The 13,628-nt window shown below is 41.2% G+C and overlaps 1 protein-coding gene across 6 annotated transcripts in view; it reads right to left on the minus strand.

Moving 5' to 3' along the window:
• The window catches only part of Slc9a7 (solute carrier family 9 member A7), a 204,564-nt gene extending 194,516 nt beyond the window's left edge, over positions 1–10,048 (minus strand). For 4 of the 6 annotated variants that reach the window (XM_036175266.1, XM_036175265.1, XM_036175268.1 and 1 more), the window contains exon 1: positions 9,548–10,046. In XM_036175266.1, the coding sequence (XP_036031159.1) occupies positions 9,548–9,875 (328 nt within the window). In that variant the 5' untranslated portion in view covers positions 9,876–10,046. Of the gene's footprint in view, positions 1–9,547 lie in introns of all 6 variants that reach the window. The other 2 variants (XM_036175269.1, XM_036175267.1) reach the window with 2 other exon arrangements.
• Between the last annotated feature and the right edge of the window lie 3,580 nt (positions 10,049–13,628).

Here is a 13,628-nt window from a genome sequence, read left to right on the forward strand (position 1 = left end):
AATAATTTCATTCTAAAAGCAATTAGTGGTTGTGGATTCTCCTCTAATAACCATGACTTCACTAGCACTGAGTATAAAAAAAAAAAAAGAATGAAAGAAATCAAGGACACAATAAATTACTATGTTAATATATCAGTGATTTTACTAAAGCTATAGATTTTATGTTTTTATGGGCACAAGACCTTAATTCATTTATATTATCTTCACTCCATTAAGAAATAAACTCCAGATGTAGTTACTCAGAAGGTAGCTTTAACTCATTAAGTATGGAAACAAATTCACTTTCTCCCTGACATATTTTCCTGCTCTTCACTAGAGATTTGCACCTATCCAATCACCCCAGCTCCTACACATGTCATGAAACTCCAAATGCTCTCAAGAATTCAAAAGAAATATTAGGACTGAATATCCCATCTTGTCAAAGTGTTGCTCAATTCACACACAACTCCAAGGCAGAGGAGATGCCAGGCAACTAATTAATCTGTACAGTCAACTCTCTATAACTTACTATTCTTAAGAATATAGATGTATCAAAGAATTTATTTTTGTCATTTTTCTTTTTGGAGGAGGAGTTTTTTTAATTTTTACTTTACTAATTGTTGTCATTTATAAAATTTGTTCTTTGACCATTTCATACACACACATCGGTATATATAATGCATTCTGATTACCATCACCCTTCACCCTCTTTCATCTTTCTCCTGTCCCTAATACCACACCCTCTAACTTCCAAGTCCCTCTCCCACATTCATGTCCTTTTGTTCTATGGCCCTCTGAGATAAACTGTCTAAGTGACCATGAGCTTGAAACTATGCTTTGAAGATGAGTAGGCTCTGCAGTGGATACACAACTGACTTTTACCTATGACTAGAATTTACTGAAAATCACTATCTAAATCAGTTATCACTGGGAGCTACAAAATAGCAATTTTCTAATGATAACTCATTTCTAAAAGGCTAACTTTCTGTGGTACTATGGTTTGACCAAGATTCTTGCAAATGGTGAACAGGGCCTACACCACTGAGCTATATCTCTAGCTCTTTTAACTTTTGTATTCTGAGACATAGTCTTATTAAGCTGCCCAGTCTGGTCTTGAATTCACTCTGTAGCCTAGGCAGTCCTTGAAACTTAAAATTCCCTTACATTGGCCTCCTAAATATCTGCAACTAGGCACTACCAGGCCTGGTAAAAGGTTACATTTAAGTTATCATATATGTGTTTTCAGGCTGGAGAGATGGCTCAGCCATTAAAAGCTAGGCTCACAACCAAAATTATATGTTTTCAAAAAAAACCATAAACACATTATACATAGTGTTTAAGTGTATACCTCATATAATTATTTGGAGAACAAGACAATGTTACCTATAATATTCTATACCTTATCTTCTCCCACAACACTACTATATCAACAGCTGCCTTAGAAGAATATCCCAAAACACCTTTTTTCCCACTGGCTATATAGTATTCTTTAATTGAAATGCAGCAACATTTAACTATTCCATTCTTGGTATTTCTTTTTTCTTCTGCTGCAGCAAATATTCCATGTAATATATTAACACAAATTTCTGGAAGATAAAGAGCAAGAAGTGAACTGCTAGATAAAAGAGAAGCATAGGCACATTGCAACTTTTTTCTATGTATTAGCAAATAACACACCAGAAAATATAATAATATGCAATTCTCCTCACCATTAACTGTGCCTTCATGATCTTAAAATTTTATGTCTTCTTTTGAACAACCAAACTTCAAGAGCCAAAGCTTGCCAAGGAAATCACAAACTCTTAAGTGAGAATGGAAACTACTATTTACCAAATTGTTAAGTATCAGACACTGTATCTTAACCTTTTAGAATACTTCAGCCCTATGAGGTCAGCAATTTTATCTCCATTTCCCAAAAGAGGAAACTAAGGTTCAGAGAATTTACCCAAAGTCATATAGCTTTATAAGTAGCAGACCAGAAATTGAATCCAGGGACATATGTTACCAAAGTGAGACTACGCTAAACTTGGGCCAAGGTGAGAGGCTCTGTTAAAGAGAATACCTGATTAACTGGGGGGTAAGTGTGCCATGTTTGTTCACAGATTCAGATAATTAATCTTGATTGTGAGCCTGAATGGACTGACAAGCACCTAGGGTATTGGTAGAGCACCCCTGATTGTGTCTATGAATGCATTTCCAAAAGGGACGAAGATCTACACTGAACGTGGGCAGCACAACCACATAGGCTAGAGATCCAGATGGAATAAAAGAGGAAAAGGGGGTGCTGAAGAGATGGTTCAGTGGTTAAGAGCACTGGCTGCTCATGAAGAGAACCAACATTCAATTCCCAGTACCCACATGGCAGCACACAAGCACCTATAACTCCAGATCCAGGGGATCTGATACCCTCTCCTGACCTCCACAAGCACCAGGCACACCATGTGGCAAACAGATATACATGCAGACAAAACATCCATACACACACAAAATAAATAAATTAAAATATTTTTAAAAAGAGGAAAAAGGAAAAATCCCACAAGTGCAGTGTCTCCCCCAACCCTGCCACAATAATGTAAGCTGTTTTATATGATATGACTAGGCTATGTCCTCCCTACCATGATAAACTAAAATTTCTGAAACCATGGTCCAAAATTAATCCTTCTCAGCTGGCCGTGGTGGTGCACGGCTTCAATCCCAGCACTCAGGAGGCAAAGGCAGGTGGATTTCTGTGAGTTCCAGGTCAGCCTAGTGTACAAAGCAATTTCCAGGATGGCCAGCATTACACAAGGAAACACTGTCTCGAAAAACAAACCAAAAAAAAAAAATTTCCCCCTCTAAGCTATCTATCTCAAAATCAGCAATAAGAAAATAAGGAAGTCTCACTAACAGAAATGTGGTACTAGAAGTAGGGCTGTTGCCATGACTACCTGGTAATATGGTTCTGAAACCTTTGGAATGGGTTTGGGAGAGAAATATGAAAACATCTGAAGCTGTGGACTAAGATGCCCTGTAAACAGAGATTGAGGCTGAGTCCAGTGGGAGCTCAGAAGAACAGGATAGATACAGAATGCCACAAAGTTTTGGGTAGAAACAAAGATTCTACTAGTAATTGGATCAGAAGACATTCATGTTACATTCTGGCAAATAACTTATCTATATTTTTATACATGTCCTGAGACTTGGAAAACTATCTTTAAAGACAACAAAACATTAATCTGCAGGAAGAAATTTCCAAGCGTTAGCAGCATTCAGGCTGTAGTATGAATGCTGCTGGAAGCTCTTGGTCAGATTTACAGTGAGAACTGGAAGAAAAATGAAGACCAGAAAGGTCTGAAAACCTTACAAAACCCTGAAAAAATCCATGAAAAAATATAGAGCCTGGGAAGGAATGATGTCTGAATATATTAAAATAATTTAAAAGTAGGAGCTGAAGAGATTGCTCTGTAGTTAAGAGCACTTCCAGAGGACCTGAGTTTAGTTCCCAGCACCTATGTCAGGTGGCTCACAACTGCCATAATTCCAGCTTCATTGAATCTGACACACTCTTTTAGCCTCCTCTAGCACCTGTACACACACACACACACAGACACACACACACACACACAAAATTAATCCTTTCTCAGCTGGCTGTGGTGGTGCATGGTGCTACTTTCAGGGAAAGTCTCATTCTTTGATTATCCTCTCTGGAAGCACCTTCACAGATACATTCAAAGGTACACTTCAGTATTCTAGGTGCTTCTCAGTCCAGTCATATGATTATTGATCATTATTACCCCTTCCACACAACTTTACCAGTTGAGACACAACACACAAATACATCTCTTTCACTCATAACATTGCACCGCACAAATATACTTAAAAAATCTTTTTAAAAACCTATTTTTAAAAGTCTTTCAAGACAAGCAGTGGTGGCACACATCTTTAATCCCAGCACTCTGAAGGCAGAGACAGGGAGATCTCTGTGAGTTTGAGGCCATCCTGGTCTACAGAGCTAGTTCCAGGACAAGGCTACACAGAGGAAACCCTGTCTTTAAAAGCAAAACAAAAAAGTCTTTTAAAAGAAGCCAAGTATTTTGTAACAGGACAATAAGAAAAAAGTACAGAGGATATCTTCGGAAATAACCATACACCCACAAATTTAGAGTCTCAAAGGTGGCAGGATTTAGTGTTATTCAAGTGATTCTAGTTTTGCATGCCATTTCAGAGACATTGAAACTTCCTCTCAGACTTCAAAAGAATACCTGAGAAGCTGGGTAATGTACAGCAGGCAGCCCCCAAGAGGGCAATGTATGAAACTGGGAAAATTAATTCAAAGATGTAATGCAGAGCCCAGAATATTGGAGATACCAAGGAAGGCTGGAAGCAGGAAATAGAGCCAGCCCAAGAGAAAACCCATGTGGACTACAACCAGCAAGGCTATAGGGGTGGAGCTGCCAATCCCTCAGACCTCATGTCACATCACCACATGCCACAGATGCTAGACATAAAGCTACAGGACTTCATTTTTCCTTGTAGGGTTTCAGTCTTGCTCTTGTCTGATCCTTCTTTTCTATTTCTCCATCCTCCCTTTTAGAATAGGCAATCTCCTCTGTGCCATTATTCTACGGGGGCTCACAGCTAAAAGTTGATTTCATTATTCAGAATAAATTTTGGACCTGAACTCTTAAGCAGTGCTGGAACTAACTGGGGGATTCTGGAGATGGACTAAATCTATTTGCAATATGAGATAGTTGTGAGCCTTTAGGGGCCTGTGGTGCAATGTTATGAGTGAAAGAGATGTATTTGTGTGTTGTGTCTCAACTGGTAAAATTGTGCAGAAGGGGTAACAATGACCAATAATCATATGACTGGACTGAGAAGCACCTAGAATACTGAAGTGTACCTTTGAATGTATCTGTGAAGGTGCTTCCAGAGAGGATAATCTAAGAATGAGACTTTCCCTGAAAGTAGGCAACACTAATCCATGGATGGGGATGTACATTAGATTAAAAAAAAAAAAAACAGGGGATGGGGAACTAGCCCATGCAGCAGGCACACTCTCTGTTTCCTGGACAACATAATGGAAACCCCTATGCTCCACAAAGCCCTCCACACTGTGACAGTCTGAAACCACGAGATGAAACCAATCCTCCCTCCCTTAAGTCGTTTCTCTCTGGTATCTGAACAATTAGTCTCACCAACACAGATGCCCAAATGTAAGTTTAATTACTACATCATATTTTAGCCCTTTCATAATTTGTCTGTAAGGTCCACTCTCAGGCTGTACTTAGCAATCCAGGTCCAGTCATCAACAGAGCAGCAGCAAGGAACCCACAACCTAAAAAAACTTGCAATGGCTGACCAATAAGTCTTCAGAAAGCTGGCAGACATGAAAAAGGGAGAATTAAAAAGCAGATGGTAGACTAGTGTACTATAGTGATATTATTTTAGATACACATCAGTTGTCACAAAAACACTATGGAGGAAGTATAACTACTGTAAAAATGAGAGAACCACAATTAACTGACAGTCTATTTATGCTACCTTCCCCTGCCTCAAAAATTTGCTATTTCGACTATGCATACATGCAGGGCTCAGTAACTTCAGGATGGTGCTTAATCACCTACAGAGCCAACTGGGAGCTAGCTCCCTAGCCTAATGAAACTGGTTAGACTGGTGTCATGCTAATGCTTCACCCAGATGTCTATAGCTGGCATATCAAGGTCTGGGGGCTGCTTTCAAACTCCCTGGAAAGTCAGGTCTGGGTACACTGTGCCTTGTAGCTGTCTTTGCCTCTTGTCAGGGAAGAATGCTTATAACTATCCTTTAGTACTTGTCTTTTACTACAAATGCTAAACATTCACAATGTGTCTCTTATTGCCTTTAGGTCCTTTGTAGCGAAGCAAATACTGACTACTACAAGTTTTATTTGTGCAAATTCCTAATGTAATAACTTCTCCCTGGGGACAATGGGATAACATACTATGATATAAATAGGGAGAAGTGGGTGTTACATTGAGTGATATAAGAAGCACACACATCAAAGAAGGCATAAGACATGCTACTAGGTAATTACACTTCTACAGTTCAAAAACCAAAATGCACAAAAAAGTACATGATGTCATCTCCCTTCCACTCAAATGTCACAGCTAACAAGGTTCTGTCTCCTAAAGAAACCAATGACTAGCCTGTTACATATACTTCTATAGATATTTATAATTGTACTAGCTTATGTGTTTAAAACTAAAGATACTCATCTCAGATTAAATATCAGTTCAATAGAAAAAGGTGGAAGACTCCTAGGTATTTACTCAAAGGATTCCAAGACAAGACATCCCAGAGGTCCTTGCACATCCATGCTTACTGCAGCAGGACTCACAATAGCCAAACTATAGAACCAACTTAGGTGTCTGTCATCAGAGAAATAGATAAAGAAAATGTGGTATACATACACAATGGAATTTTACTCATTCATGAAGAATGAAATTATGTGATTTGCAGAAAAATGTGTGTAGCTGCAGATTATCACAATAAGTAAATAAAGTCAGACTCAAAAAGACAAATATTGCATATTTTCTCTCATTTGTAAATCCCAGACTTCAGAGATATAACATAAAATCATGCATATATGTATGACATGAAAATAGAAGCTTGAATGTCCAGAACAGTGGTTCTCAACCTATGAGGTTGTGACCCCTTTGGCAAACCTCTATGTCCAAAAATATATTACAGTTTATAACAGTAGCAAAATTACAGTTATTAAGTAGCAAAAAAAAATAATTTTATGGTTGGGAGTCACCATAGCATGAGGAACTGTATTAAAAGGTGGCAGCATTAGAAAGGTTGAGAACCACTATTCAAGGGGAACAAAGGGAAATAGCAGGAAGAGAAAAAAATGGATAGCAAGGTATGAGAAAAACACTGTCAAAGTATATTAAATACTTGTGTCAAATGTTCTTATGAAAATCAGTAGTATGTACAATGAATATATGCCAATAAAATAGATGACAGGAAAGAGATTTTTAAAAACGTTAAGGGATTTGGGTTTCAAAATTGAACATTTTCATTTATAAAAAAGATTTATTCATAAAAAATTTTGAAGTTAAATTATAGCTTCCTGAAATTAATATGCATACCCAGAACAGAGCAGATACTCAACAAGTGTTTCCCCCTAAGCCTTCCTGCCCTTTATTACTCAGAGACAAGAGGACAACTACTCACTTCCTCTATTGATATTGAGAAATAAAATCTGATTTCTTTGTCTGTGGGTGGATGCATGTGTGTGCACAGGTGTGTTCAAGTGTGCACACTAATGTGCATGTGCAGAGGTTAGTCTCCTAGGCAAGAGACTCTACTCACTCTAATAATCTTAAGTATATAATGGAAAATTTAGTAATCAAATAACATTAGAATTCAGATTTGGGTTGAGAATTGAAACAGAAGTTAAATATCTTGGAAAGAAATGTTTTCTCGCAACTACAAACAACCCACATCAACATTAATATTTGACATAACCCAGGAAATCACACATTGACAAACTAAATTTCTCAATATATTTAAAAGCAACAAGAAAACCCAAATACATAGAACAAAATTATACAGGTATATTATGAGATTTATAGCATGACTATTCACAAAATGAAACAGCACATTGGCATATGATCCCAATGACTGAAACACTGAGGTGAATTTTTAAAGTATATTTCAGTGAAAGGAAATCCTACTGTTGTTTTTAAACCTTAAGATAAAGATGAATGAAGCTGGGTATGGTAGCTCAGAAATGTAACCCTAGTACTCAGGAGGCTGAGGCAAGAGGACTGTCCTAAATTCAAGGCCAACCAAGGCTACACAGTGAGTTTCAGGACAGCCTAAGCTACTATGCAAGACCCTGTCTGGAACAAAACAAAAGAAAAAGAAAAATTACTGAATTCTATGAACATAGAATTACCCTCAAAACACATATTTTTATCCCCATTTATTTTCTATGTCTTTAAACATGCATTTATGAGCCTGCCAAACATACTTTCTATTTCACACTGTTCTTTAAGGAGTTGATTCTGAAACCTATAAGACAAATAATGCTCATAGCTTTGTATAAACATACAAAGGCAGTCTTCATTTCCAACATGGCTCTGAGACAATCATCTAAGATGGCAGCATACTTCAATTCCTCATTCACTATCTGCTCAGGAAACATCTCAGTTTACCTGCTTTCCTTATGTCACTCATTTGTCACCAACTAACACAAACCACAGAGGCTCCTTAAGCAAGTATGGAGGCCAAAGTCTGTCCTGAGACCTGTGATTTCCAATAACCACCTAGGTTTTTGATTTTATGGTTTCAAGATCTATGTAGTCCACTACTTCCAACTAGTCCCTTATATAATTTGTCTGAAAGGGTTTGGTGGTCATAAGCCCTGGCTATTAATAACTAATCAAGAACCATGAGACATAAAGGCCCAGGACCAAGGGTAATTTACACATTAAAGATTAAGCTGCCTGCTTTCCATTCTCTGTCAGGGATCCCTGGATGGAAATTGAGTGGAGTATACTGTGATGAAGAATAATGCTCTGGCTTGGGAAACAGTCCTGAAGCAGCTCTTTTATTTCATTGGAGGATGCTGGTTGTGGGCTTTCACACCCCTGAATCAATATGCTTGGCTCTAGTTTGGAGTGAATGGGGTAAGGGTGAGGGGAAAATGGCAGGAGACACACACAGAGAAAAAAGGATGACTCAGATTGTGGTTGTTATTATCCATGTCATAACCCTGTCTGTGTAACATGCTGTGTACTATTAAATCCAGAAAGGATAGTGATATCAGCCCATCCTTAACAAAAGGGGACTGACTCCAGAATTAAAATCACTTTTCCCTCTACACACTCAGAAATGTGTCTTCAAAGTTGCTACATATTACCATTTTAGGGATACAAGAGCTACCCTTGGCTTGCAGAAAGCAAGGAAATAGGTGTAACTTCCCAATGAGACATTAAGGATACCTTTCTCAATAGTTAGGCCTGACATGGTGGTGTCACCACTCTGGGTCCTAGACCACACTCATCTTTCATTCGTCCTCGGACATTATTGACAAGAGATAAAAAAGAACACAGACCTCAGAAAGTAGACACCTACCTGGGATGACTATGATGAGCAGCCCAGGTCAAGACATATTCAGACCTCTTTCTCTCCCTTCTGTGGCCTGTCCCCTGGGGTGGGACAGGTCCCTGGGAAATCACTCACCTCCTGCTCCTGTACTTTCTAGCAGATCTAACATGGGGTGGAAAGGGGAGTGGATATTGATGGAGAGGGGCACAACAGAGACATAATCAAGCAGAGGGACCAAGGGGCCACCTCTCGATGTCTTTCATCTTGGTTCCTGGTAAAGAAGCGTTGAAACGGGACAAAATGCTTTTTAACCATAGCAAAAAGCCAGAAAAATACTGACAGTTGACCTTGGAAACCCACAGCGTCTCAGCGGGAAACGCAAAAGAAGAAACTCATTGGGAAGTGAAGCGAGAGCAGTGTGCAGCACCAGGAGGAGCACAGCGGGCCGCCCAAGGGATGTGGGCCGGGGCAGAGGCAGGAAACTCACCATAGATCATGGCCAGCCCGGTCTCGTGCAGGAATCGCACCCGGCGGTGCTTGAAGAGCCAGATGGTGAGGATAGTGAGGGTGAGCAGCAGGATGAAGGTGAGCAGGCTGACGCTATCCTGTCGGTGGCTCTCCTCCGCCTCCTTCTCAGTGGCGAGCTCCTCCATGGCGCTACTGTCCTCAGCCGCCGCCCCAGAAGAGGAGGCCGCGGCCCCAGCCCGCAGCCCCCGACCCAGCAGCACCGGCAACAGTGGCAGCAGCAGCAGCCGCGGCGACAGCGCCCAAACAGCCCTCCCTGGACCCGGCTGCGCCGGGTCACTAGGCTCCATGACGCTGGGGCCTCCCACGCCTCTTCCACGCGGGGACCAGCAACAGCCCGCGCGCGGTCGTCTGCAGCTTCCCGCGGTGCCGACCTACCCTGGTGGCTACAGCAGCAGCTCCACCTCCCGCCGCTAGCGCCCCGCCTGGGCTGCACCAAGCTGCGGGGGAGGGGCGCACGCAGTGCGCAGGATCCCCAAGCACCGCCCCCTGCCCGCGCACCTGTTCTTTCCCCCTCTTTCTCCCCACCCCGCTCCGCCTAGAGCATGGCCACTCCGCTGACCAAGTGGGGCGGGCTCTATCCTCCTCCGCCAAGCAGGCGGCCAGCTCTTCCGGGGCGCCACACTGATCATCCTGTCCAGGAGTACCTGGTCAGACTGTCTGGGGTTGGCTAGACAATTTCTGGGTAGTAGCCGCCACCCTACCTAAATGGGACTGCAGAGGTCATTTGCTCCTGGGCAAGGAACATCAGCTCAGATTGACTCTCTGCAAGATCTCCAGTCCTATCCCTAGCGCCATGGTTAAGAGTTTGATGTCACATGGGTGTGTGGCCTGAGTCCAGTAAATTGGGGCCTCCCAGGAGTTACAAAACCACATTACCGTTCCTACACACACAGACACACACACAGACACACACACACACACACACACACACACACACACACACACACACACACCTCTTTTTGTCACCTTTTGGACTGTATCCAGAGTCTCTTGACTCCCCAGAGTCTTCCAGGCATCATTCAAATGAACTATGTTCTAGTCTGTCTCAATGTAAGGGTGGGTAAGGGCAACCTGTGAAATCGATAAAATAAATACCTCCATCATCTAGACTTCAACTAATTCCTTGGGGGAAAGAGGGTTGAATTAGAAAGAACTAAAAACTCTTGCCATTCTGAGTAGAAGAGCAGCAGATGGTCTGCCCTAAGGTGGGTGGAAGAGGCCATTTATCCTGACGACCCTGTTAATGTCTTCCTGTTAACTCAGAAAACAGGGAAGTCTTTAGGTTGAACTTTAGGATCAAGCCCAACTCAGAATTATGACAAAGTCTTCAGAGATAAAACCTCTTGGAACAAATCCTAATAACTAAAATTTTCAAAACACCTTGTTTCTCTACTGAAGGAAGAAAAGAAAGCTTAACATAATCAGTTACTGCCTGATATTGAGTACTCTATTCACATTTACTGAATCTTATATCCCTACCAACTGTCCATGCTCTCTCTCCCAGAGGAGTTTGCAGTTAAGAATATTCACTGAAGAAGATAGGAAATCTGTTCAGAACACACACACACACACACACACACACACACACACACACACACACACACACTTCCTTTAGGTGAGGAATTTAGCCAAGACTGCTTAGTGCCTTCTTTACACCACGGAATCTCCTCATCTTGATTTTGGCCCAGATCTTTCCTTACTCCTCCATAAATATAGAAGAAACTGCAAGCAAGAATCCCCTAGGTGAGCCTAGGCAATGCCTGAAACTGAGATAATAAAATGAATTGACCGTACTATTTGAAGAGAGTTTTCTTCTACAGCAATAGACAACCAGAAGATTAATCATTACATAAAGTAGTTGCCTCAGGAAAAGCACAAAAGACTCACCTGACTATTCACAAATATACACACCAAAGACTCCATTAGCTAGCTATACATATTTATATTTGCAATCTAGCTTATTCAACCCAGATGTTCTGGTTCCAATTAGCACAGATTAATCCATTTAACTAATTCTCTCCAGGTGTGGTGGCACACACCTATAATCCCAGCTACTCCAGAAGCTGAGATGAGGAGAATTGAATTAGGGATTTCAAGGCTAGCCTGAGCAACAAAGCAAGATCCACTCCCAGCCCAAAACACACCTGAGCAGATGCATAGAGAAGCCATTTAAACATTCTGAAAAGAAAACATGGACAGGTAACTTCATGAAGAACACCAGAATTGAAGCAAATCAGAATTAGTAGTGAATTCACCATTTATTTTTCTTCCAGTCTTCACTAAAATAAACTCAAGCCAACCTAGAAGGGTGAATTGACATGGCCAAAAAGAGCTCCAGAAAGAGGGGGAAATAGGTCTCCTAATGTTCAAAAACCGTAGAAGAAATACCATTTAATATTTTCCTGTAGTTAGAGTTTTCCTGCCTGGTCCACAGTCAGGACAAATCTCTCTTACCTGCCAGGCCCATAGACACTCAGAACCAACCAAGTAAACACACAGAAACTTATATTGCTTACAAACTGTATGGCTGTGGCAGGCTTCTTGTTATCTACTTCTTCTATCTTAAATTAACCCATTTCTTTTAGTCTATACTTTGCCACATGGCTTGTGGCTTACCAGTGTCTTTACATGTTGCTTCTCATGGCAGCGGCTGGCAGTGTCTCCCTCCAGTCTTCTACTTCCCAGAATTCTCTACTCTCTTGTCCCGCCTATACTTCCTGCCTGGCCACTGGCCAATCAGAACTTTATTTACTCAGAGCGATATCCACAGCATTTTCCTTCGTTCCCTCGTACACTGTGACAGGTTCACCTGTGAAGAAAGCAGTACCCTCAAGCACTCCTACTGACATGAGTGGGGACAGTCTCTGCTCTGCTTAGAGTGGCTGTACTTCCAAGACATTGGATGCAATCCCCCATGCTTCATATTCCTCTCTCTCTCTCTCTCTCTCTCTCTCTCTCTCTCTCTCTCTCTCTCTCTCTCTCTCTGTGTGTGTGTGTGTGTGTGTGTCTGTGTGTCTGTGTGTGTGTGTGTGTGTCTGTGTCTGTGTGTCTGTGTGTCTGTGTCTGTGTGTCTGTCTGTCTGTTTCTGTGTCTTCCTCCTCCCCCCTCTCCCTCCTTCCCTCCCCCCTCTCCCTCCTTCCCTCCTCCCTCTTCATCTGTCCCTACTTCTACTAGTTGGTGTCAGACTTAGACAGAGTTGCAAGAAGGTAATAGCAAAGAAGAGTAAAGACTGACATTTCTCTCTAATAAACCAATAAAGGCATTCCAGGGAACTCCAAATTCCCAGGGAGACTGTGGAGAATCTCAGAAGAAAAAGTTGTTTGTGAATTCCTAAGTTCACTCCAACCTGAATGGACATGGAACGAATCCTAAACAGCATACCAAAGACTGTGAGAATTAAGAGACCTCCAGATTTTAGACAAACTAGTGGTTAAAATATGTGTGTGATCTCAGCATTTAGGAGACTGAGGCAGGAGGATACTGAGCTTAAGACTCGCCTGGGTTAATAGCAAGTTCCAGGTCAGGCTGGGTTACACAATGAGATCCTAACTCAAAAAAACCAAACAAACAAACAAAAATACAAGGCAGATCTGAGCAGTTCTGCATAATTTTTGAAAATTGAATTAGCTTTGGCACTACAATCAACACAGTGCAGGTCAGAATTTGTATTCTAAACCAAATCATGTTGATTACAAGCTAAAACAAAAAAAAAAATATTTCTACATAGCATAAAATTTTAAATGTCCAAAAACATGTTTTGTTTTTGAGACCAGGTTTCTCTGTGTAGCCTTGGCTGTCCTGGAACTCACTCTGTAGACCAGGCTGGCCTTGAACTCACAGAGATCCACCTGCATCTGCCTTCTGAGTGCTGAGTGAAAGCATAAGGTAAGCATTTCTCATTTGAGGAGAGAAGCATTACCCTGATACTGAAACTGGAACTGGAAAGCTGAAGAAAAGAAAGGTGTAGGTCACAATCTGTCATGAACACAAAAATTCTCAACAAAATCTTAACAAATTGCATCTTGTAATAAATAAAAGGA

Source organism: Onychomys torridus, chromosome X (assembly GCF_903995425.1).
Source record: "Onychomys torridus chromosome X, mOncTor1.1, whole genome shotgun sequence".
NCBI lineage: Eukaryota > Metazoa > Chordata > Mammalia > Rodentia > Cricetidae > Onychomys > Onychomys torridus.